At 52.1% G+C, this 21,623-nt stretch overlaps 7 protein-coding genes across 7 annotated transcripts; 5 read left to right on the forward strand and 2 right to left on the reverse strand.

Annotated features, from left to right (window-relative positions):
* Positions 1-1,334: 1,334 nt before the first annotated feature.
* Positions 1,335-1,840, forward strand: NECHADRAFT_7866 (uncharacterized protein; the record flags this gene model as incomplete). The annotated part of the gene is made up of 2 exons (XM_003048760.1): positions 1,335-1,727; positions 1,787-1,840. Coding segments are annotated over 2 exons (447 nt in total), but the record flags the coding sequence as incomplete, so codon positions are not given.
* A 1,465-nt stretch (positions 1,841-3,305) lies between these two features.
* Positions 3,306-4,420, forward strand: NECHADRAFT_46561 (uncharacterized protein; the record flags this gene model as incomplete). The annotated part of the gene is made up of 3 exons (XM_003048761.1): positions 3,306-3,683; positions 3,738-4,136; positions 4,199-4,420. 3 exons carry the CDS (start codon positions 3,306-3,308, stop codon positions 4,418-4,420), a joined length of 999 nt encoding a protein of 332 aa, XP_003048807.1.
* Positions 4,421-5,918: 1,498 nt separating this feature from the next.
* Positions 5,919-7,211, forward strand: NECHADRAFT_95606 (uncharacterized protein; the record flags this gene model as incomplete). Its single annotated transcript, XM_003048762.1, has 3 exons — positions 5,919-6,136; positions 6,196-6,297; positions 6,353-7,211. 3 exons carry the CDS (start codon positions 5,919-5,921, stop codon positions 7,209-7,211), a joined length of 1,179 nt encoding a protein of 392 aa, XP_003048808.1.
* A 65-nt stretch (positions 7,212-7,276) lies between these two features.
* On the reverse strand, positions 7,277-10,051 carry NECHADRAFT_101327 (uncharacterized protein; the record flags this gene model as incomplete). Its single annotated transcript, XM_003048949.1, has 7 exons — positions 7,277-7,687; positions 7,747-7,896; positions 7,950-7,998; positions 8,052-8,762; positions 8,812-9,388; positions 9,441-9,753; positions 9,820-10,051. 7 exons carry the CDS (start codon positions 10,049-10,051, stop codon positions 7,419-7,421), a joined length of 2,301 nt encoding a protein of 766 aa, XP_003048995.1. The 3' UTR covers positions 7,277-7,418.
* Positions 10,052-10,329: 278 nt separating this feature from the next.
* NECHADRAFT_71173 (uncharacterized protein) lies at positions 10,330-12,366 on the reverse strand. The gene is made up of 5 exons (XM_003048950.1): positions 12,313-12,366; positions 11,813-12,256; positions 11,518-11,738; positions 10,655-11,465; positions 10,330-10,597 (listed from the first exon to the last, which is right to left on the reverse strand). Exons 1-5 carry the CDS (start codon positions 12,313-12,315, stop codon positions 10,508-10,510), a joined length of 1,569 nt encoding a protein of 522 aa, XP_003048996.1. The 5' UTR covers positions 12,316-12,366; the 3' UTR covers positions 10,330-10,507.
* A 667-nt stretch (positions 12,367-13,033) lies between these two features.
* NECHADRAFT_105076 (uncharacterized protein) lies at positions 13,034-15,571 on the forward strand (the record flags this gene model as incomplete). The annotated part of the gene is made up of 3 exons (XM_003048763.1): positions 13,034-13,562; positions 13,644-14,260; positions 14,312-15,571. The coding sequence occupies 3 exons, from the start codon at positions 13,034-13,036 to the stop codon at positions 15,569-15,571; spliced, it is 2,406 nt and encodes an 801-aa protein (XP_003048809.1).
* A 3,644-nt stretch (positions 15,572-19,215) lies between these two features.
* NECHADRAFT_83870 (uncharacterized protein) lies at positions 19,216-20,845 on the forward strand (the record flags this gene model as incomplete). Its single annotated transcript, XM_003048764.1, has 7 exons — positions 19,216-19,229; positions 19,342-19,385; positions 19,439-19,464; positions 19,568-19,658; positions 19,712-19,963; positions 20,017-20,308; positions 20,359-20,845. The coding sequence occupies 7 exons, from the start codon at positions 19,216-19,218 to the stop codon at positions 20,843-20,845; spliced, it is 1,206 nt and encodes a 401-aa protein (XP_003048810.1).
* Between the last annotated feature and the right edge of the window lie 778 nt (positions 20,846-21,623).

A 21,623-nucleotide genomic window follows, 5' to 3' on the forward strand; every position in this document is an offset into this window, starting at 1 on the left:
TTGGGCTATTTTATGCTGCTTTATTGGCGTCCCTTAATAATTGACGAGACCTGCACGACCCGAACTTGAACTGCTTTCAGGATGAGTGAAATGCGAGATGTGATGTTGGCCAGGACACGGTGGATCTTGTAGGCTTCTGTTAATGGGCATGCTTGCGAGATCCATTGGCCCGCTTTCAAGGCATGAAGAGATAGAAACCCTCTTGTGCGTGTCATGATTGGCCGGAAAGGGTTACAGCGAGTTTGTTGACGCCGGAAATATTCACATTCATGGTGGGAGCACGTGGGTAAAAACCCGAAAATGCATTTGTCTGAGCTCACAGAAGGTTTGGTTCGGTGCAGAAGATGTGGCTGTATGGACACAGGCCTCAACTTTTGGTGCCCATTAAGCTTTAGATCCTTGCGTTGATCTCCAAGCTACTCGACATTCTAGTCCCGCCTGTAGATATCCATCTATTCTATTCTAGACGTCCAAGTAACTGTTTCTCTGGCGACAGCTTTTCAATTGTCCGGATCCGGTGACATCTTCACAGAATTTTGTATGCTCATCTTGATTCGCAACCCAAGCTGAAAGCTGACACATTCCCCAGCAAACGCAGACTGTGGCTCATTGCGATAAAACGACAGCTCATCTTTCCGGGCTTGACGGCTGGACTCATCACCTATCATCGCCACATCATCCACGATAGTCAACATGGCCTACGGTCATCATTGCCCCAAGACTCATACGCCTTCCGGCTACAAGTTCCCTTCTGATCGTATGCATGATGGTATCTGAGACTCTACAGACATTGAAGAGCTGACGCCAGTCACTAGGGCTCACAGAATGTCCAAAGGATCAAGTACCACTGGTGCTGTTGGCATGCGGCTCATGTCGGTCAACTTGTTCTTCTTATTCTTCCCCGTAGACTGACGGCTTTAGTTTCCCCAATCACCAAAGGCATGACTACCTACATATCTATTCCGTCCTATCCGGATGACAACCTAGCTAGTTAAATAGAGACAAGGCTAACATCCATTACAGCACATCTAGAGATGTTTGATAGTGCGCTATCACCAAACAAGATGTCACTCCTGGCAGTTGCTAATTCGTTGCCGTAGTAGCTCGAGACTATGCAACAACAGCGGGGAAGCCCATTCTTTCTGTCGCAATTAGTTCCTCACTACTAACGCCTCGTAGGATTCGGAGTCGTAGGAGGGGTTCTCAGTCCTGGTATGTTGCATGCTCCCCACGTGTAGACCCATTTGTCAACTAACGCCGTTCCTAGTATCTGACGGTTACAAGGTGCGTCTTAAATTGATGACCTTCGACTGCCGCGCTTAACTTTCTCATAGAAACAGGGGTTAGCTCCCGGTCATCATCGTGTCGAGATGTGCAGGCTCGCGGCAGAAGATGAGTATGATTGGCTAACAGTCGATCCCTGGGAGACTGAGAGTCCAACTACCATCCCAACTGCCCAAGTCCTAGATCATGTTGACTACGAGATCAACGATGTCATCGGGGGCATCGAGTGCGACGAGGGAACCAAGAGAAGTGCCAAAATCGTCCTCTTGGCCGGCCTCGATCTAGTTCAGACCATGTCCACGCCTGGCGTCTGGGAGAAGCGTGATCTTGACCATATTCTCGATAGATACGGCCTTTTCGCCTTGGAGCGCCGGGGAACTGAGACCGAACCGGCTCTGGCAAGCCTTGAGCAGTGGAGACAAAACATACACATCATTCACAAGGTATGTCTTTTGCAACAACATGTGCCATGGTTTTGGTGGCTGGACTTAGAAAGATGCAGCATGTCACCGAAGATATTAGCAGCACCAAGACCCGCTTGCTATTGAAGCAAGACGCGAGACCGGCCTGTACAAATGTCAAAAGGCTTGATCAACAGGAAAATGGGGATCGAAGTAGTCCGAGTCTGGATGACATGTTGGTTCAACGTCTGGACAACTCCGACTTGATCTGACGTTGTGCATAGGATCCCCAACAGCAAAGTCAGGGACTACATCGACAAACATAACCTATATCGCAGCTCCAGCCTCGACGGTCTGCAAGATAGATAGGCCCCGTTGATAAAGGGCTGTTCCCAAGCCTGCCAAGATAAAAGCTAAGCATTTAGACTCGACAGGGGGGGGGTGGATAATGGATGGCATAGAACATGACGGGGTCTCGACTCTTGAACTGACAAGGTCTAGGCCCATTGCCCTTCTTGACAGGTCATATTCCAGAATCTGTAGTCAACAAAATCCCAAAGTCCTGCGCGCTGACCTGCAAGCTGGGGGCCCGAGACAAGACAAGCAATGGAGCAAACAAAACAAATACACGCCTGAAACTTGACTCGGTCATGCCTAGCGCCGCCCACAAGACCCAAGCTCACGCCCGCGGAGCCACGCTGTGAGGCATTGCATTCCGACAGTCTGGATGCCCCTAATGAGTGCTTCGCATTCGGATGACGGAGATGACGTCCGCTTCCGATCAAGCAGAGATACTGTACGCCGAAGTGAATCAAAAACTAGGTGGCGAATATCGGTCGGTGTAGGGTAATCGGCCCCGAAATCTCGATGCCATTGCCGAGCCTGATTCCATACCCGTACGGGGAAGATTAACCACCGCCAGGAAAAAGAAAAGAGCACTTCGGCCCCAAGATCAAGCACCGGCTGCCACGAGGCATCTTTCAGATCCCAGTGGGTCAGGCCGCAATGCATTGTCGCCTGGAAGATGCCTGTACATGTAAGGATGTAGCATCCAATTTCTTTGTTGAGTGCGCTGGCGATTGATGCTACAATGAAACCCTACATCCATCGAGGGTAGACAGACGTGAACAATGCAAAGAAAGAAAGAGGTCGCTTGTTGCCGTAAAACACACACTGATTGCGTAACATGTCGGTTTCATGTTGAGATGAGGGAGGAGAAAACATAGGGAACCTGCAGAACCTGTAACATGAGAATGGCAACACGAAAAAAACGACGGCCCATACTCTGACCTCGCCCTCTTGGCACCTCCAGAAGAGACCAGAGACGGCGTCTAGGATGCTAACTCCCTCTGATTGCTCAAACGCCAAGTTACAGTGGCCGAGACAGATTGCTTCCATAGACGATATATCTGCTCGCACTGGCCGCCAACAATTTCAGACGTATCAGTCTCTTGTGACATGCAGCGGACCGTCCAACCCTGCTATGATGACATTATATGGCAGCACAAAAGCTGTACGTATTGCCATCCAATGGCCAGGTGTCAGGTCGAGCAACCTTCTTTTTCCCCTGAGCACTACTAGAGAGTCGACTTCATCCCATGAGCTACTATGATGCCCCCGATGCACCTTGCGCCGGTGATGAACATCCCTCATCACGCCAGAGGGGACTCGATACAGCCTGTGGATGCAAAGACACGGCAAGCCAAAGACCTCCCCAGGAGGCTGTCGAGTCCGAGACTCTCGGGGAGCGAGAGAAGAATCAAGCCGAGGTTGAGCAAGCCAAGTCTGGATCCTGTCATAGAGGGTGATCAACGGCCCACGAGAGATGTCCAGAGTCCGCCCCCTGGTGACATCACAAAGGTGACGAGAAAGTATTCCTTGCCCGAGTTCCCAAGACCACGGAGCGACTACTTCGAAGAAGCCTTTGCCGCTCTGAGCCCAGAAGATCAAGTACGAAACGAGTCGATTGTCCTGGCAGAGGTCAAGACCAACGTCATCGTAAGGGATCCCGTCTCTCTGTTCTCGAGATTACCTCTGACAGGAGTTTTGCAGGTTAATGACGAATACACCTTTGTCTCTGAACTCTCCGAGCATCTCGCGCTGAGATATCATCGACCAGTGTCTTCCATCGTGGTGACACTTCAACATGGAGCGTGTATCCTTTTCGGAGGGAGTTGCGATCCCGCATACATCATGACGGTTGAAGCACTGGCTTGCTACGCGCAGACGGCGACGAACAAGCGCAATAACGCTATGCTCCAAAGACACATGGAACAAGCCCTGGGGATCTCAGCGATGAGGGGGTTCTTGAGATTCGTCCCCGTTGCAGAGGAGTGCTCTGGGTGGAAAGGTAAGACTGTGGCGAGCGAGATTGCAGAGGTGATAGAGCAAGCTCAGGCACCGGTCGAGCATCGAGATTCTATAAAGGCCCCGAAACGCAGGTCAAGCAAGGTGAGTATCTCTTGAGATGTGGAACTGGCTAATTGTCAATGATCTAATGGTTGAGGATGCAGGCTTATCGAGACATGAAGGGTAGAGCAGCCACGATAGCAGGCGCCTCTACACCCCAGGCAATATCACGAAGTAGATCGATCGAGGAAGCTAGATCTAATAAGGTGACGCAAGACGAACCCGAGCCAGCTGAGGAGAAGTCGACAATGAAGCGGAGGAGGAGTTTCATGCAAGCACTGTTTCCCCGGTCGTCAAGTTTATTAAGGACGAAAGAGACAACCTGAGCAAAACAAGGGCATTCAAGGATAATACCCCATTGGAAAAACACACAAAGACAAGTCTAGATAATACTGGAAGTGTAATAGTTGAAGTAATGTAGCGAGTGTGTGTAGTCGCAGATTTAAGATGTTGGACTCTAGGGTAATAGACTCGATATGAGAAAAGGTCATGATTCGCCGAGGACGTCGTGACTTTACGCCGCCCGACGGGACGCTAATAGCGGGACAATAAGCCTCTAAAGCGCTGGGGCTGCATGAGGCCCGGTGCAGAGCTTCAGTGGGCTGCGGGGGCCGAGAGCGCCATTTATCACCTGAAGCTCGTGGCCCGGACCCCTCAATCATGCTATCGCTGGACCCAACTCACACAAGACACACAACCTGACTCTCATGAACATCCAACCTCTGCATATCTTGACGACGAGCCTCGCCGGCCATATACTAGGCGTCTCCAGTAGCCAACACCATCTCTTATATAGGACATCACCTCCGGAGTAACCATTTTGCGCCACCGCCCCCATCCCTTCGAACCAAGAAGCAATCAATCTCTTACATTGGATACGCCAGCCACTCAGCTCGCAGCAGCCTCCCTCCCCAGCCTCAGCCTCATCACATCCAGCATCAGCCTCGGGAGGTTTGGGCCACAGTACGCACCTCTTTGAACCTTTGGGCTCTTCAAGACAGTGATGGAGGTAAGATGAACTATTCGTGTTTAGTCTGCCCGTGTTTTTCAGCTTTCCCCGCCGCCTGTCACAGCAGCTGACAAGCCCTCCCCTGCCTGTTGCTCGAGTGGGCGACAGATAACCTTGGAGAGCTGGCTGGCTTGAGCCCTTGTGTGACCAGCAACGACGACATGCCAGTGCATCTCGGTCCTATCTAGCACACAGATCTGCCAGCCATAGCCTGTGCGCGGTCGTCGTCGGCAGCCACAATATGGGTGACTGCGGTGACCATGGCAGAAGCCTTGACGGGCTCGCTCGCACTGATTCGACATTGGCTCGCTTGGTCGGGCTGCGCCGTGGATGACCATGTGTAACCTCGAGCAAAGTGTACGCGTCCTGTACGGCTCGAGGCTTTTATATGAACAGTCTGTCGTGGCCCAAGGGGTACCCAGGGTTTTTGAGACCGGCAGCCTTTCCGCCTTCCCACTGGACCTCACGGCTGCGAGCCGCTGCCCGATGCCATCTTTCCCGCCCCCTTGCCCTGGGCGGTAGAGAAATCAAGGTTTCTGTCCGGAGCTGTGAGTTGTTCAATCAAGAAGGGAGGTGATGAGGTGTCTGTTCTGTCACCGACAGAAGCACCTGCCAGCTGTCAGCACCTGATGAAGAACAGGGACGAAAAAGAGATGGAGCTGCACCTTTGTTTTGAGCAAGTGAACAAAATCTATCGATGCTCGCTTTGCAGTGAGATGAGCAGTGCTCTTCCACCTAGCTCTTGACCCTTCAATCCGCAACACTATCTATCAGCCTTGAACCCCCCGTGCTTATATACCCCTACCCCTTCAACCATGTCTCTCAGCCCTCCTATCCAAAACCTCACCCTCTCAGATGAAGCAGACGATACAGGAAGCAGTCCAGCCCAGCTAAATCTCCAACGTCTCTATGAACAGTCTCGCAGAGGAGCCCCGGCATCCTCCAAGGATGCACAGAAGCCCTCAACCCCCGGCCCCAATGCCGGCCCTGCCGCCAAGGGCAAGCCCCGGTTACTTCTCATGGGCCAGCGAAGGTACGTTGTGATGCTGAAACACGAAGATGAGTTTCTCGATTGTTGACAATACGCTATAGGAGTGGAAAGTCGTCCATCTCGAGCGTAGTCTTTCACAAGCTGCCACCAAATGAGACCTTATTCCTTGAGTCGACGGCTCGTATCCAAAAGGATTCCATGGCGTGAGTTGCCCACATCTTACACACATCCTTCACCGACTAAACCATACCCCTCCAGATCGTTCATGGACTTTCAGGTCTGGGATTTCCCTGGTCAGATCGACGTCTTTGAGAACCCCGGCTTTGATATCGAGGCCATCTTTAGTGAGATTGGCGCCCTTATCTGGGTCATCGACGCTCAGGACGACTATCTCGAGGCCGTCATGCGCCTCAACACCACCATTCTCTTCCTTCAACGCACGTACCCCAACATCAATATCGAGGTCTTTATCCACAAGGTCGATGGCCTCTCGGACGACTACAAGCTCGATATTCAGCGCGACATCACCATCCGTATCCAGGACGAGCTCTCGGACCATGGCTTTGAGAACGCCCCCGTTACCTTCCACCTCACCTCCATCTACAACCACTCCATCTTTGAGGCCTTCAGCAAGGTCATCCAGAAGCTCATTCCCCGTCTGGGAACCCTCGAGTCCATGCTCACTAACCTCTGCCGCACGTGCCGCTTCGAAAAGGCATACCTGTTCGATGTTCTTTCCAAGATCTACATTGCTACCGACAGCGCCACTGCCGATATGGCTAGCTATGAGATCTGCAGTGACTACATTGACGTCATCATCGACATCACAGAGGTCTACGGCACTTGGCAGCGCAGCGACGACGGCCGCCGCCGCCTTGAGGGTGAACCCTGGAGCGCCCCGATCGAGAGCCAGGTTGGCTGCCCTACCGCTGAGAGCTGCCTCGTCCTGCACGACGGCAACAAGCCCATCATGCTGCGCGAGGTCGACCGCTACCTGGCACTCGTCGCCATCATGAAGGAGGACTCGTACGACAGCATGCCCCTGGTCAACATGAACGTCGAGGCTGTCGTCGAGGGCCTGACAGAGTTCTTTGACATCACCAAGCCGCGGCAGTGAAATGGGTGGATGTTCTAGCTATTTATCAATGGACCTCGGATCAAAAGTCGACACTGGCCGTGCTTCCTTTCTATCTTGTAAATTAGTTTATGCTAGCGTACTGTCAAGATTTGCTTCTGCAACATTTCCGTTTCAACCTCAACCCTCCGTTTCATCAGAATGCTGAGCCATACCCAATGCCTTAGTGTGTATCTTTAGCAATTCTGCTCAAGCTGGAGGGCTCGGAAGTGAAAATGTCTTGAGCACAGTTCGATTGCTCTCTAACAAACAAATCCTCGCTGGCATTTCTCCCCTCGCTTCGTTCCTGTCAAAAGCCTCCATGCGTAGTGGCTTGAGCACCGAATTTTCAGGGAAGGAATACGTTGTGAGGTCATCGGCCGACACACGAGAGGTCTCAGTCTGATTCTCGGCATCATATGTGCTGTACGGAAGCTTGTCTGGCTGGACAGGCACACTGACAACATGGTGCTTATTGTCTGCATTCAACGTTAGCATGCCATTGAACACCCCGTTTGGACAAGATGCAGGAACTCACCTTGGTCATTACAAAGAATGACAAGAGTTTCATCGTTGAGGAATTTGAAATCGATCAAAGTACGAGAGCCGAGATCAATACAACAACTCGTTGGAGACTGGTTGGTGCTGATGCCGTTGATGATGTCGATTCCAGCGCAGAAGATGTGTACTTGTGTTTGTCAGAATTCATCGTACCAAGAACGGTGTTGATTATGTGCTTACTCTGACTCTTTGTCTCCTTGGACGTCAATGCTATCATGACCCTCACGTCCTAGAATAATAGTAAGTAAGAGTATACCTAGTTATAGCTTTGTATGACCATACCTGAGTCTTTGTCTTGCACATCCTCATGTCAATCTGCGAGATGGGATGCCCGATAGATAGTTTGATAGGTTTGCCAAGCCGAACGCTTTGCCTCTTTGCTTCTGCAATGCCATCGAAGATGCGAGTCGCCCACGTTGTTGCAAATGCAACAAGGAACTCAACATGTGGCAAGGCCTTCATGCTGGGCTCTCCCCTCTCAATCTTCGTCAGCTGCTTGTCAAGCACATCGAGCAGGCTTGGCACATCCTCTATCTGCGCCCAATCTGCTTCGTAGTCCTCTTTCTGTATGTCATCAAAGAAGACCTTCAGGGAACTATCCGTCAGGTAATTCTGAATATACGCGAGGACCTTTTCTGTATCCATAGTCGCCTCCTTCTCCGTGAGCTCCTCGCTTACTGAGCTGGACGAGGCAAGGCGGTCGATCTGGAAGCGAAGCCATGTCGAAAACGTCTTGAAACTGTCGAGTTCATCCATGACGTAGATTAGAATCTTGTGGCCTATCAAGTTAAGACTGCCAATGACATCCATCAAACGGCTAATTTGCGTTGCTGAGAAACCGATATCGTCTCGGGCGTCGTGAAACTGGGCCAGACCTCGTAGTCTGCTGAGGATGATCCCGCAGCGGTCTAGGGCAGGTAGGAAGTTCTCATGTACGAGGCTTCGAAGGTTTTCCAGACCTGACATTACTGCCTTGTCCCAGCGTTTATGGCCCTATACTGATTAGCTAGTATACTCTGCCAGTTTATCAAGGACTACTTACCCGCTCAGCGAGACTCTCAACCAGCCATTCACGGACAGGTTCATATGCGTGTCCCGTCATGGCCAAGTGATACAGAGCTGGGACAATACTTCGAGGGCCGGTCTCGAGGTTCTCAAGATCTCCTTCAATGCTTCTCAAGAACCTTGTTGGAAGCTCTCGTGTATTCTTCCACTCGACTTGCAGGTGAAGTTGTGTTTGCTTGAGATATCTCAAAAGCTTTTGCAGAGTTGTCAACTTGGATGCCAGAAGCGAGAGATTTATGGGTGAAGATGAGATGAACGGCAAATCCATCGGAACAAAGTGCACTTCCTCTGCATCAACCGGCTTCTCTGCGAGGAGCAAAGCTTGAGTCGAAACCTGTGGATGTGAGGCATGGAGAACCAACTGCGGGTTTGGCGAGGGACCAAGCGTTGGGCACAGAAAGCTACCGATGATGAAGGAGTCGTAGATGCTGAGTTGAAGCTTTCCATCGCTGCTCCCGATGATCATGATGTTGACCTTGTCATATTCCTCTGGCTTCGGGCTTCGGAAGAGGAAGTCTATGCCTGATCGCAAAGTGAAGACCATGGCATCCTCGCTAAAGGTACATTAGCATGCATTATGTTGATCGAGAGAAGGAAACAACATACCCTGCCCCAGCACTACCACTTGGCAGAGGGCTGAGCTTGGGCAAAGCTGTATCGATCTCCAAAAAGGTCAGCTCCCGTGGTAGGTCTTGCGGGAGCCCGTCTTCGCCGAAGGAGTGGTCTTTTTCCAAGCCATTCTTGAGAGCTCGAGATACAGCACTGGAGCTCTTGTCGGTGATGCTGTTGCTCGACCAGCCAATGTGGGTGATCTTGTTTCCTGGTCCTTCACCCACTTTGATGTGGTGGGCAGCTTTGTTGTTCTCCAAGCCCATCAGCCGCACAAAACCATCGCTCCATCCAACTGCAAGGAACTGGCCTATTTGAAGAGTTAGTGATACTGTCGATCTAGTATTTCTACGTCACTAGGGCAGAGTCGACTCACCATCAGATCTCCACGTTACGGCCTGCGCCTCTGGGGCTTTCTCGCCAGGCGCGCCAACCTGGTGGATTTTGGACACAACCTGGCTGGGCGGCCTGTAAACAAGGAGATTCCTGCCTGCCGCATCCCAAGTCGCCGACAGATCAAGAGTCGGGCAGCTCACGGGATAATCGTTAGGCACCCTGTCTTGATACTCGGTCTCGCTAAACAGCGCGAGCTGGATTTCTTGAGCCATGGCTTCTACCGCTCCGGTCTAGAGCACGGATCAAATGTCGATGGATATACCATATCCGTGGCTGAATCGCGAATAGATATCGTGAGTGCCTGAGATGGCTTGGATGTTGTGTAAGTTGAAAATTACCCAGGAGGCGTCAAAGGATGGGTCAGTAGACGTACTGTGCGGAATTACCAACGACACTGTACACGACACCCTCACAGTTGGCCAAACAATTGAAGGGCAAGAATTTAACTGGAACAAGGCTCATGAATGCAAATCATAACATAGTCAAACTTGAACGGCATCACCAAAACACGTAAATGATCCATATTGTCGTTGCGCCATTAGGTTCTAAGCCCCCGGGACACTCCTGATACCTGTCACTACTCCTACTTTCAAGACATAAGCCTGCCACTTTAAAGACCGGCCTCAAGCTGGGCCTTTTCCCAAAGATAAACGACTTTTGGGCACTATCTACTCAATCAAAAAGTTGTCTGCGTGACACTTGATCTCCTTGGAGAACGTCACCTCCTCATCCTCTTCCAGAAGGGATGCGGTAATCACCTGTTTGCCGTTGTTAGCACTGCCTCGAGCTTTACGAACCAAGTAAAGACAACTTACATCAACATCAATGAATGGCGAGGATTTGTTGAACCGCACTGTCATGGGGAAGAAGTCGTTCTCATCGCTGGACTCTGCCTCAAACTCGAACGATCCGCTGGGGTTCTCCTCATCTACATTGCCGATTGTCCACTCGACAGCATCACCTGAGACATCATATGTGGCATCGAAGCTAGAGACGGTGGGCTCACTTCCAGAGTAGGGGATGACCACGTTGACGTCAGTCAGAGCATCGCTGCCTGTCAGCTCGTACTCGACCGTCATGTTGTACTTGTGTGCCTCCTTGTTAATCCAGACGGTGAAGGTGATGGGGCAGGCACTGGCGTCGTCCACCTTGGGGGAAGCCCTCCATCGCAGAACACCAACAGCGTTGTTGACGGGGAAGCCCCTGGCAGTGTTGCTCATCTGAATGACCTTGGAGCCATTGAACAGATTTCGGTCGACGTTGGGGTGGGTGCGGAACTGGGCTCCGTGTGATGGAACAGCGTGGAGACCAAGCTTGATCTTTGTCAAGCTGGGATCCGAGATTCGAAGAGTAAGATCGCCGCTGATGGATAGCGAGTTGACGGCACCTTCACGAGACAACTTGGCCGAGATGGCCTCCGAAACCGTGATGTGGATAGCATCACGATCAAGCGTCGACGAGAGGCGAGGCTCGGGGGTCTCAACGTGGTGTGCGGGCGCCGGTGTAACAAGGGGCGAATCGTCAATTTCGCCGCCCATATCGCCTCGTACTCGCTCGAACATATCGGTCGTCTTGGACTTCTTGCCCAACTGCATACCCTTGGCCTTAGGGGCGAGGGGCCTAGATCTTGTTAGTGACGATCGGTTGTCGGTAATCTGGCAATACGTACTTGCTGAACGACTTGTTCTTCTCGGCCTCGTATGAGTCGTAGGTATTGGCAGCGCTCGATTGCGAAGTAGAGGTGTACGAGGGGTAGACGGGAGTTCGAGGCATGCCACTACCACCACCCATGCCACCACCCATACCACCACTACGACCGCTGCGAGCGGCATCCTTGCGCTGCATCTCGAGCTGCTTCGCCTTTCGTTTCCGCTCCTCGGTGGCTTCCAATTCCTTGTTCTAAAGAGGTATAAGCATACTGAAACCAGAAAAGGAGGCGCCAGAGATCCAGAGGGAGCTGGAGGTTTGCTTACCCGTGCAATGATCTCCTGGATCCGCTCCTCATGACTCTCCATATCAAGGAAGGTCTTGATCTGACTAATGGTCAAGTTCTCGCGGTATCCCAGAGTGACGAGTTCGTCAAAGGCGCTGAGAAGCTCGTAGGCATTCTTGACGATTTCCCGCTCATCGAGGCTCTTGCATGTGCTGGTGACGACCTGGGCGAACAGATGAAGGGAGTCGATGTCCTGGAGGATGTTGGACTGACGGTTGGTGATGAGCACCATGTAAAGCTCGTCGAGGGGCTGGTAGACGAAGCGGACATTGTCCTGCTCGACGGTGGTGTGCTGGGTGCCGCTGTCGGCGAGCTTGGGGAACGAGGCAAGGAGGGCTTCTATGCGCGATCGTGGCATCTCTCGGAACTGTCGAGAGAGGACAGCTTTCCCTCCGCGGGTGCAAATCGAAGCCGCGAGGACGACCTAGAGGGAATCAGCAAGCGGGGCAGGAGACGACCAGAGGTACAGGCGATGCGCACCATCTTGACTGGCTAATTCGAGTATGTTTCGGTGGTTGCGATGCAAGATGGATGTTGTTGCGTTTGGCCAGTCCAACTTGTTCGTCTCCCCTGGACAGCTGGAGCGGGCCAATATTCCAGTCGGTGGGAGGTCAAGGTACGTACCTCTCTTACGGCCACCTGGAAGGTGGGCAGGAGCTGCCACTGGTCCTTCCTTCACAAGTCTGCTACCCCACGCTAAGCCGCAATGGGTAAGCGTCAGCCTCCTAGACGTCCAGTCAGCCTCTCCAGGGGGTCCACATGCACTGCAGTCACGGACGGCACTCGTGAATGCCTGCCTGCATCAAACTCTCAACAGCCTCTCTCTATTCTCTGGTCTTCAACCATCTTCATTCTTCTCCCAATAACAGCTTTGAGGACCAAGCGTAAACGAAGCCGCACGCGTGCCCGTTTTCTCGACAGCATTCATCCCCCCGAAGTCAAATGTCGCGTACTATCCTGAGCTCCGTTTCTATTCACACAGCTCGGCTTCCCTCAACACTTTGATTCAAGCCATCGCGTTTGCCGCTTCGAAACGGTTTAAGAACTCGACGTTGACGCACAGTCGCCTTATTTTCGCCATCCAAGTCATCAGAAAGAAACATTTACCTTCCCGGGTCCTTCACCGAACCTACTTGGAACCCCACCACATTCGCTTTATCCCCCCGAGCACACGGGCTCTCATCTGCCTGGTGATCCAAACATGACGGAAATCGAGATGGATATTGATATGGCAAAACCTGGCGGCCTGGGAGGCCATGTGGACGACGACATTATCGACTTTGACACGGATATGCTTGATCAGCACGACCAGGAACCCGAGAATCAAGATGTCAACACGGAAGCTATGGACCGGGACATGCAGGAGGATATCGATACTGCGAACCAAGAAGCCTACCAAACAAATGGATACGTGAGTGAAGACGTCGATTTCGATTTGCACGACGTTGAGGAGACGGCACACGATTTGGAACAAGATGTGGGCGAGACGACGGTGCCCCAGAAGGACGGATCAGAAAACCAGGCGGCGACATCCACAGGAAGCGCGCAAGAAGTTGTTGATCACGTCGAGATCTCGGACGAGGCAGGCAACCAGAACCAGGATGTCCAAGATGACCACGCATCTGCACACGAGATTGACTATGAGGTTGAAGATGATGCGGAGCAACAGGAGTCACAAGAAGAGTTGCACCAAAAGTCGCAGAATGAGTCCCCAAAAGAGCCGCACGAGGGTGTGAATGCATATCGCGTGGAAGCATCTGACGCAGATGCCGCCGCTGGCGACGCTGTAGACGATGCCCACCACTCCGAAGATGTTACTGAGGCACATGAGCAAGAGGGTCAGACTGAACCTGCGGATCAGGCAAGAGGGCAAGAAACTACCCAAAATGACGACGAGAAACGCGAGCAAGAAACAGCTCCCGAAAACCACGAGGCAGTCGCTCTCGGTAGTGCCGAAGATGCGGCTGCTGACAATATTGAGGAAGCTGACTATGAAGATGGAGATCAATACAATGACGAGCACTCGGCCGACCATGGAGAGGCCACAACGCATGTAGCCGAGGCGGATCATGACGACGCTGAACATGCCGAAGATGTTGAACACACCACCTACGATGAAGCTGAAGTTGATGTGGATGAGCACCCCGAAGGTGAAACAGCTGATCTTGAGCATGATAACCATTCGACCACTGGAGACGGCTCGGCTGCAAAGCCAGAAATCGAATTTCCTACTATCACAGTGCAGTATAAAGGAGATGAATTCCCCCTATTCTCGGCTACCTCGGACGGTTTTTTCACCGACACATCCATTCTTGATGAGACACTTGAGAAACTTTTGGCTGGGCTCCGAAGTGAACTGGAAAATGAGATTACCGAGGAAGATGAGTTGGTATTTCAGGTCGATGAGCTTGGCCTTGAACTTGCCGAGGTAAGAATGTCTTGAGCTTGATAAGGAAGATGTGCTAACAAGAGGAAACAGTCAACCCAGGGTGAACTCATGACAAATGTGACGTTCCGCCAGATCATCGAGATCTTTGATCTCCTGGTCAAGAATCAGGATCCGGACGGATCAAAAACGCTGTACACCTACCTGTTCACCAAGCCCAACACAGAGAGGCGTCTTGAGTCTTTGATCGAAAGCGCCACCGCAGGCAAAGGCCTCGACGAGGTTATACATCTCTTCGAGTCGCCCATGCCAGCTGCTTCCACCCTCATGGAAGCTGACAATGCAGTTGATGGCCTCCATGAGGAATTGGATGGCTTCGATAGCCCGGAGGACGAGGGGCAACCAGACGAGGGGGAAACCGCAGAACATGACGAAGAGAACTCAAGGGAAGCTGGCCTGGATACTGATGTCGAGGTACCGACTGCACACGGCGACGCAGAAGTCGAGAACGACAATGACGATGTTACTACCGAGCCCACCACCCAACCCCCTGCCAATGCCGGGACCCATGACGAAACAGTCACAGAAACCAGCCATCATCCTGATGCGGTTGCGGAGGATGAGAACTCGGAGCAAAACGGTAAAGCGACCTCACCCTCTGCCAGTTCCTTTTACTGTTATTACCCTGGTTTCTGCCTTTGCGCCCCCTGTGTTGCAGAATTTGTTGAAGATCACGAGCGTGAAGAGGCGGAATATCGCCAGGGTCTAGGACTCCAACAAAAGGCCAAGCACAACTTGATAAGATTCGAGAGGCCATTTCTCGACTATGGCCGCAAGAAGCATACCCATTCGCACTCCGATTTTAGCATCACTTTTTCGTATCAAGACACTGACGAATTCTTTCCAGCACCCGTTGACAGTGAAACCGACCCATTCGCGGACTTGGAGCTGGATGTTGGCGCCGAGGATGACGATGAGGTGGATTTAGGAGATGATGCAGCGACCCAAGAGCAAGTTGCTGTTGAGTTGGAAACTGCTCATGCAGGAACCAACGACACTAGCACTACAGCGACCCTCAAGGATGATGAAGACGAGACAGGCTCTATCAACGTCGATCTCAGCGCAGATGCGACTGAAGAAGGGACAGTCGAGAAGACTGGACTCAACGAAGAGAACGACCTGGACGAAATTGATTGGAGAGACGAGCCTGAGGTAGTTGACGAAGGACCCAGCACTCCTTCTGCCGCTGGTAAGCGAGCACGAGGAGATGACGACGAGGTTGATGCGGAAGATGAACAAGGTACGGATGAAGAAAGAAACCCCCCAATGATGATCCTGGCTAACATTGTATAGACGTCAAGCGTCGTCGACCTTAAACCATGTTGTCCGCACGCTAACAATAACCGACTCAACCCACACACGCTTGTTCTCAACTGTACTAGAAGCGACAACTGCCGACGATGTATCGAGGAGGATAGCTGCTAGCTTGGCGGTCTAATCGCCAACTCTTGATGCAAGCAGCTTGGCCTCTTTCTGGTGGTAAGAAACACGACTTTCTCTAACAACACACAATGGACCGATTCCATGGAAACCCTAACGGTCGCTCAATGGGTTCAAGGTAGGTGCGAGTTTCACAGCAACTAACCTGACAGGATGGTTTGATCGGATGCACACGACTGCACGCCTTTGGACCATGACCCCCTTTCGCCATCGACAGCATGGCGATTTGTTTTTCTTGATTCTATACCCATCTACGATGATGGGTTTCGTCGATACCCCTTCTTCTTCCCCTTCCCCTTTCCGAATTAGTAGTTCAGCAAAATAACAGGCGAGTCTGGCCGGTAAGAGACAACGGATAGTTTGGTCTTGTACGATACGGTTCACGGGATGGAATGGGGCGTTGGTGGCTGGGCTGGAGACAAAACTCTACGGAAGCTACGGATATTCTGTTGGAGGCTGCTGTGGGTGGCCAAGGGCTGGTTGGGATGGGCAGCGTTCCTGTTGCGGATCTAACTTGTAGATGGGACTTGCAGGAGCACAACCCTGTGTTTCTAACTACTTCCTTTCTATATAGGCTGATCTTGAGGAGGATGTTCTGGGTTTTGGAAGCCATCAATTTGAGCAAGTAGCCAACAGTCATGGAAAGGAGGGGAGTGAGATCCAATACCGAGGATCCCGCCCCTTGCTTTTGACATCTAATTGATTTACCTTGACTAGCAATACCCCTGAAGGACTTGCCTTTTGGTAGATGTGAACAAATGGATGTCTAAGATGGGAATCTGGATCAATCTCCTATCTGCACAGGCTGTACTCCGTAACGAGGCAGCAAAAAGCTTGGCTGTAAGACATGGGTAGCAGTTCTTCTGACAGCAGACAGGGGTCGCGGGTGACGACTGATAGATCGGTCCTGATTGAGGTGACCCTCGACTAGGATGCTTCCAGCCCAGCACTCGGAAGACAAAGAGACAAGGCCATGGATGCTCCCAGTGTGGCTGACGTTGAGGCTGACTGGTTTGCTGACAGTGGAGGCTGGGCGTCTATAGAAGCAGCCTCCTCCATCTGGAAAGTGGTTGGAAGTGTGCTGACGCTGGGGAGGAATGGAGTCAATTGCGACAAGGCATGGGTTCAAGAGTGAGCACTGTTACGTATGTGGTATCCAGTCGTCCGGATGTACACATCGAGCCTTTGGTGTCTCGAAGGGAGGTCTTGGAAGGGAAGGGTCCCCGGTCTTAAGCGCTAGCCGCGTCGATCAGGGACAAGATGAAGATAGCTGGCCTCAAGCCAACCTCAGCGCCATCACGTGCTTGCCTGAAAACTGCCAGTTTGCATACAGCAATGCCCAGTTTTGAGGTTATTCATGATTAAGAGAATTCGGTTGAGGTGGCGTTGTGAGGCGTTCTCGATCGTCTTGGTGCTTTTCAATAGCTTGCTGTAAGTGATGGAGCTGAGAGCGGCACCACCGAGTTACGGTTGCTAAAAAAAAGTCTGCTGGAAAAAAAGTAAGCTGCCCACTGAGAAACACCCGTGTTGGATTTGCTCCTGGGGCTGCTGCTGACGCGGACACGAGGACAGTTTTCAGCGGGCCATAGCGAGAATGTAGGCTTGGGGGGCAAATGGGAAAAGGTGTGGCGGTGCTGTTCGGCAAGGGCCTAGTAAGAGAGAGAAAAGAGATAGAGACAAAGAGGGAGCTTCCAAAGGCTTGTCAAGAAAGCAAGGGGGATGGAAAGAAAGATGAGTTGGATGCCAAGGGATGAGCCCCCTTGAATGAAACGCCAAAGGGAGCTAAGTCATATATAAAGGACAAACTGCCTGACGACGCGTCAAGGCCAATTTCATGAGAGATGGCAGCTGTCTGGTCGATTAGATGCCCAGGTAGTTAAAGCGTCTGCCTGGAGATGAGTTGAAGTAAATGGCGTGTCTGTGATAAAGCAACCTGAAGGTGGATTTTGAGTGTGATTCTCCTGCATCGAGCGTCTGATGTACAAGTTTTTTTCTTGCGTGTGTCGACATTAGTTCAGGGGCGAGGATGGACCACCCGCTCCCTCGATTGAGGATCCTATCCTGTCTGAGCTGAGCCTCGGCCTCGGAAGCCCGCAATCTTGAAGAGTCCGGGAGGAAGCGTGTGTGTGATGGATGATCTTGGAAGGTGACGAACGATTGGCTGATGATGATGATAATTATGTAGCATCCAAGTTGATTGCGTTGGGCATTTACGTGTCTGCGTCTGCGTCTGCGTCTGCACGAGGTTTCATGTCAAGGCGTTTGGTGTTTCCTACTCCCATTTGGCACCTTCTCTTTGTCATGAATCATGCCTGAGGCTGGCCATGTATCAGTCAAGCCCACCTGCACCTGCACCACCAAGAACACCTGCCCATGGAAAGAGCAGTTGGAACTGGGCCTGCCCTCCTCTGGGAGAAAAAAAAAAAACCAGGGTCCACCGCATCAACCCGGCTCCACCCTCACAGCTGGCGGGTCCCCTAACGCCAGGGACGCCAGGGGGCCGTGTTCCACCCATCGCTGGCGCCCTCTGAAACTTGAGGTCGGGTCCAGTGGTGGTGAACTTTGATCCCCCCAGCCTTGGAAGTAGGGACGGTACTTGCGAGACCACTGAGAGGTGCCCTATAACTCACTGTCTTCGATGTACCTCGACCCCCCAGGACCCAACCTCTCACACTTCATGTCCCACACACCACTCTCCATTTCTTGGGCTTTACTGGCCCGGCCGTGATTTTTGCCCTTGTCAGGCTCTGTCTGCTCTGCCTCTCTGGCCAAGGTCGCTAGCTTGAGAGAGTGTCCTGTCCGTCCAGCTGCCTCCCGCCTCGTGTTTCTTTTCCTTCAGGCCCCCCTGGTCTGGTCTGGCTCCTCCCCCGAACCTTCTCCCACACGAACACGCCAACCCAACATCCACCATCAGCAAACCTACCTATCTTCGATAAACCAGCCAAGCTGTCCCTTTTCTCACTCCCCCTGCCTTTTCCGATTATTACTGCTTGCCGCTGCGCATCACGAGCTTCTTTCGTTTGGCTTGCACTAGACGACATTGACGATTCCTCCTTCGACGAGAATTTACGAACTTGACCACGAGTCGACGAGACACGTCAATCGATCCATCCCCCCCGTCGTCGCAAAGAGACCAGTTGCATTAGACAACAACCCCCTCCACTGGTCTTCGACTCTTTGACCTACAACCACCGAGTTACCGACGACCACGACCAACAATCAATCACCGACGAGTCAAACAATCCTCTTGATGCCTCTGCAATAAAACTCGGCCTTGTTCTGTGTCGCCTCTCGTTTCAACACTCGTTTCTGTCCTCAACCGGCCTTCTCGCCCGGTGCGAGCTATCGCCGACCTTTAACGATCCTTCTCGTTCGCCTTTTCCGGCCCGGCGCACTACGTCCAGGCCTCCTCCCAGCCGTTATTCTAGGCGCATTCGGGAATATTTGCGGTTGACCGTCTCTGCGCACTTGTCGCTGTTGTGCGCTCGCTATACATCATGCTTGAGGACAAGTACGTCGCGTCCCGCCTTCGTGGCCTTGCTCCCTTGAGATCACGTTTGTTCGGGCCTTTGTTATAGCCCGACTTTCCTACACCGATTCCAATGCTGACATGGTCTCACCAGGTATATCGGTCTGGCTCTTGCCATGGCCTCGGCTCTTGCCATTGGTGAGTGAACTCTTGAATGTGATCTTGGGCGCGCCGCAGCTAACAGTCGCCAGGAACAAGTTTTGTTATTACAAAAAAGGTCCGTCTACCGGCTACCGCATCCGAACGCGCCCACCAATCTCCATATTACTCGACACAATCTTGGACGCTTTCTGCTCGACGGCGTGCTGACCAGGCATTAGGGATTGAATCAAGCGGAAGAACGACATGGTTTTGAGGGCGATGGATACGTATATCTGCGTAATCCCCTGTGGTGGGCTGGTATTGCGACTCGTAAGTGTCTCCGTTTTGCGTCGAGGCTGACGGCTGTGCTGACCGAACATTAGTTGGTCTTGGAGAAGTCTGCAACTTTGCCGCATACGCTTTCGCCCCAGCTATTCTCGTCACCCCTCTTGGAGCTCTGAGTGTGCTCATCGGTGCCGTCCTTGGATCTTACTTCCTCAACGAGGAGCTGGGAACACTGGGCAAGCTCGGCAGCGCCATCTGCTTGATTGGAGCAGTTGTTATCGTCCTGCATGCACCTCCAGACGAGGACATTCAGACGATTGACCAAATTCTGCACTATGCTATCCAGCCTGGTGAGTAAATTACAGGGGGAACTTGGGGTGGACTACAAAACTGACATGCCTAGGCTTCCTTCTCTACGCCATCGCTGTTGTCGCATTCGCCGTCTTTATGATCTACAAGATTGCCCCCGTCTACGGCAGGAGGAACGCCCTCATCTACCTCTCTATCTGCTCTACCGTCGGATCGATCTCCGTCATGTCCGTCAAGGCTTTCGGTATTGCTCTGAAGCTTACCTTTGCTGGTCACAACCAGTTCACCCACCCTTCGACCTACGTCTTCATGATCCTCACAGCCGTCTGCATTTTGACCCAGATGAACTACTTCAACAAGGCCTTGGCTTGCTTCCCCACCAATATGTAAGTGAAAACTCTATACATAATGTGAACTCTACTGACGGGCATGCCAGCGTGAACCCTCTTTACTACGTCACATTTACCACCGCCACCCTTTGCGCCTCCTTTATCCTCTTCAGCGGATTCAACACGACCGACCCCACAAACACACTCTCCTTAATTTGTGGATTCCTGACCACGTTCACCGGAGTCTACCTCCTCAACCTCTCGAGAGGCGACCCTCACGGCCACAAGCTCGTTGCCGGACGAGGAGGAAGCGATGCCACGGGTACGGACATGGTATCTGGCCTACAGACTCGTCTGAGCATGTCAGCGAGAAGGAGCGCCGACCCGTCGCGCCACAGCATGAGCAGCCAGCATGGAGACAGAGAAGGTCTCATTCGCGCATACGACGAAGAGGAGGCCGCAGGTTTTGGTCTGACGGACCTTGCCGAGGACAGCGACGAAGAAATGCGACATGCCAACGGCAATGGCAACGGCAAGGCACGCTATGATGATAGCATTGAGCTCGACAACCGGAACAAGTCTGGTGATAGGTAATACAAGGCCAAGGCGTTCGACTCAGCATAAGAATAGAAGCCCCTCGAGGGTATTCCTCCTGGGGCTCTGCCGCTATTTTTCCATCTTGTTTTATCATCTACCGAGAAGGGCATTGTACATTTCCGAAACCATTTGACCGGGCATTTCTCTCGGAGCATGGGTAGATGCATTCATGGACGATACACCACTACGCAGCGGCATGCGAAGGTGCTGGTGCCACCGCCCTTTTTGCGGACGGGGTCGGCGCAGGACGAGATGTATTGTTTATCATTACTGGAGTATTACGGGCACACGGTCTTGGGCGGCGTTGGCGGAATTTGTATCGGGTCTAAGAGCACGTCCTCGTTGTACGATACCGAAGGAGCATGAACTATTGGGGAGTCAGGGGGTTGTGACGGAAGACCCTTTTCTACCGGGTCTTGGACAGTCAATGTTTATACTACTACTTGGAGGGCGGAGAACGCAGCGAGCACGACCGCAGCAAGAATGTCAGGGCACACGAATGGTTGGGATTGTAGATTTTGTTTTCAAGTCGCAGGGCTTCCAGGAGAGGGGAGGGGATGATAGGGGACTGAGGATGTGATATTCCCTCCAGTCTTGAATTTGACGAAAAGACGGAGAGCGAAGAAGTACTATAGATGAAGAATTATCACGATCAAGCAAGATGCAAGATGACAGAAGAGTATACGTGAAGTCGAATGGCTGGTTGAGGCGGTTGGTTAATTCGGGTACCTGGAATGGTAGGTAGTCATTCAGGGGTACGGAGTAAGGATTTACC

Source organism: Fusarium vanettenii (genome assembly GCF_000151355.1).
Source record: "Fusarium vanettenii 77-13-4 chromosome 8 genomic scaffold NECHAsca_10_chr8_2_0, whole genome shotgun sequence".
Taxonomy (NCBI): Eukaryota; Fungi; Ascomycota; class Sordariomycetes; order Hypocreales; family Nectriaceae; genus Fusarium; species Fusarium vanettenii.